This window comes from Nicotiana tomentosiformis, chromosome 5 (assembly GCF_000390325.3).
Source record: "Nicotiana tomentosiformis chromosome 5, ASM39032v3, whole genome shotgun sequence".
NCBI lineage: Eukaryota > Viridiplantae > Streptophyta > Magnoliopsida > Solanales > Solanaceae > Nicotiana > Nicotiana tomentosiformis.
The window spans coordinates 128,603,583-128,606,501 of NC_090816.1; the positions used below are offsets into that span (position 1 = coordinate 128,603,583).

The 2,919-nt window shown below is 37.3% G+C and overlaps 1 protein-coding gene across 1 annotated transcript; it reads left to right on the forward strand.

Annotated features, from left to right (window-relative positions):
- Positions 1–620: 620 nt before the first annotated feature.
- On the forward strand, positions 621–1,378 carry LOC138893146 (uncharacterized). Its single transcript, XM_070176919.1, has 2 exons — positions 621–851; positions 1,082–1,378. Exons 1-2 carry the CDS (start codon positions 621–623, stop codon positions 1,376–1,378), a joined length of 528 nt encoding a protein of 175 aa, XP_070033020.1.
- Positions 1,379–2,919: the final 1,541 nt, after the last annotated feature.

The window sequence follows — 2,919 nt, forward strand, 5'->3', positions numbered from 1 at the left end:
TGAAGGAAGGATACACTCCTGGTAAGTTGCAATCATGAATAATAGTTAGTCCAAAATTGGCCTTAGTTATAAGGTCTTCTCCTTCCAATTATGAAAAATAAAGGAAGAAATTGGTCTTGGCCTAATTTATTTTGACATTTCTGTTTAACAATGAAAAAAATTATTGATTTAATCAGCTCTCAAAACTAAATTAAATATGGGTTATTATCTATTGAGAATAAAATCAAACACTTAAAGAGTGACACATGATGAATTAGGAATTACATGAAGCATTAGTGTACAACGGTAGGAGATCGTTATTTTAGCTTGTTAATAGTATGTATGTGTACACGTGGGAGTTAGTTAGGAAGTTAGTGGAAATGAGTTGTCTATATGTAGGTGGTTAGCTCAATATAACAAAACACATTATTCATTTTTCATTTCAATACAGCACTATGCTTCTTCTCTTCTCTCTCAACCTCTGTTATGATACTATCAGATTAGGGATTCCATTGTTGATTCACTCGAATTTCATCATGGTATCAGAGCATAGAATCGCGATTGCGAGTTGAATTCGTCGATCCAGTTCAATTCATAGCAATTTCAACCTTCGAATTGCAGTTTGTGTATAAGGATCAACAATGGCGGCGAAAACTGATCTTGACCATAATCGCCCACTATTTCTTCACCCATCGAGCACCACAGGAGCTCCGATCATCTCAATTCAGTTGACTGATTCAGAAAACTATTCCACCTGGAGTCATGCTTTGGAGATCCAGCTGTTAGAAAAGAACAAGCTAGGGTTAGTCGACGGTACTCTAAAAAAGGGGGATTTTGATACAGAACTAGGTCATCAATGGGATAGATGCAATGTTATTGTCCTAGGGTGGATTATGAGCTCAGTATCGAAGGAATTGATTACTGGAATATTATATGCCAGAGATGCGAGAAAAGTGTAGGAGGATCTGAGAGAACGAATTGATAAAGTGAATACATCACGAGTGTATCAGCTACACAAAGCTATAGCAACAATAACTCAGGGAACAGACAGTGTTTCAGTTTATTTCTCCAAACTGAAAAATTTGTGGGATGAGTTTGACAGCATGATCCTCCTCCATGTGACTGTGCTAGATCAAAAAACTTCATCGAATTCATGCAAAAGCAGAAAGTATTGCAGATTCTAATAGGCTTAAATGACAACTATGAGCAGGCTCGTAGCCAAATTCTTATGACCAGTCCAACACCAAGTATCAACAAAGCATATGCAGCACTTGTTGAAAGAAAAAGTCAGAGGTCAGTAGCTAATGCCTTTGTTGTTGGTGAAGGGATTGATTTGGTTGCCTTGCTAGCTGGTAAAGGAGGAAATTACCAGAACTATCAGAAACCAAAGAGAAACTGAAATGTACAATGTGATTTCTGTCACATGAAAAGCTATACAAAAGAGGGATGCTACAAGATAATTGGTTACCCTAAGGACTTTAAGAACAAGAAGAAAGGAAACACAAACACAACATATAATGTTCAGGTTGAGAATCTTAACCCAAATTTTATAGGTGTTGATGATAGAAAAGGAGAAATACTAGAGGCAATAAAGGAAGAAAACTAGCAAAGAGCACCTCAACTCACAGCAGATCAGTATGATCAGATCATGAAGTTGCTCAACAAAGATCCTCCAAAGAAAGCAATGGCTAACATGGTAGGTACAACTTATTCCTTTATGGCTAAGATAGCAAAGGGAAATTGGATAGTCGATACAGAAGCAACCAACCATATGGTAGCTGATTTAGGAATGTTGACAGATGTTAAGGACATTAGCCCTACCAGAGACAAAAGAGTTCACTTGCCTAATGGAGATTGTACAATTGTGTCACATATTGGTAATTGTAAAATTACAGAAACAGGGGAAGTACATGATGTATTTGTATGTTCCTGAGTTTGCATGCAACATGCTTTCAGTGTCAAAGGTAACAAGAGACTTACATTGCTTTGTCTCCGTTTACCCTGATTTTTGCCTATTCCGGGACCTCTCAAATGGGAAGGTTAGGGGGATTGGTAGAGAAAAAGATGGACTTTACTTGCTGGTTCCAAAGGCTTCTCTTAAGGCTGGAAATAATACACCACCAACAGTCAAAGGTCTAAGTGTACAAACATCAAAGGAGGATATATTTATGTGGAACAAAAGGTTAGGACATGTATCTGGAGGATCTCTGAAGGAACTTCTGGGATATAAAATGGAGGATTGCAAATCTGTAATAGATAGTTGTGATGTATGTCCAATGGCTAGGCATGTGAGACAACCTTTTTCATTGAGTAGTACTAACACTACTAGAAATTTTCAATTATTGCACTTAGATATATGTGGACCTTGCAGTACACCAACATTTGATGGTAATAAGTTCTTCCTCACAATTGTAGATGATTACTCTTGTGTGACTTGGATCTTTCTCTTGCAATTTAAAAGTGATGTCATGATTGTTTTTAAGTCATTTCTTAAGCTGATCCAAACACAATTTAATGGAATAGTACAGACAATTAGATCTGATAATGGTGGAGAGTTTGTAAATTCAGCAATGCAAGATGTATGTAAGTCTATGGGAATAGCTCACCAGAAAACCTATGTTTATACACCACAGCAAAATAGTGTACCTGAGAGAAAACACAGACACCTACTGGAAGTTGCAAGAGCTTTCAAGTTTCAAGGTCATATCCCAATGAAATTTGGGGACACTGTGTCCTGGCTGCAGCATATGTTATTAACAGGCTACCATCGCAGGCACTTGATGGTAAGTCACTATATGAGTTGTTATTTGGTAGGAAGTCTTCTATTTCTCATCTAAAATCATTAGGATGCCTATGTTTTGCAAGTGCCCCTACCCAGGATTGATAAGTTTTCTAGTAGAGCTATTAAGGCAGTTTTTATGGGATATTCTGGTGTCACTA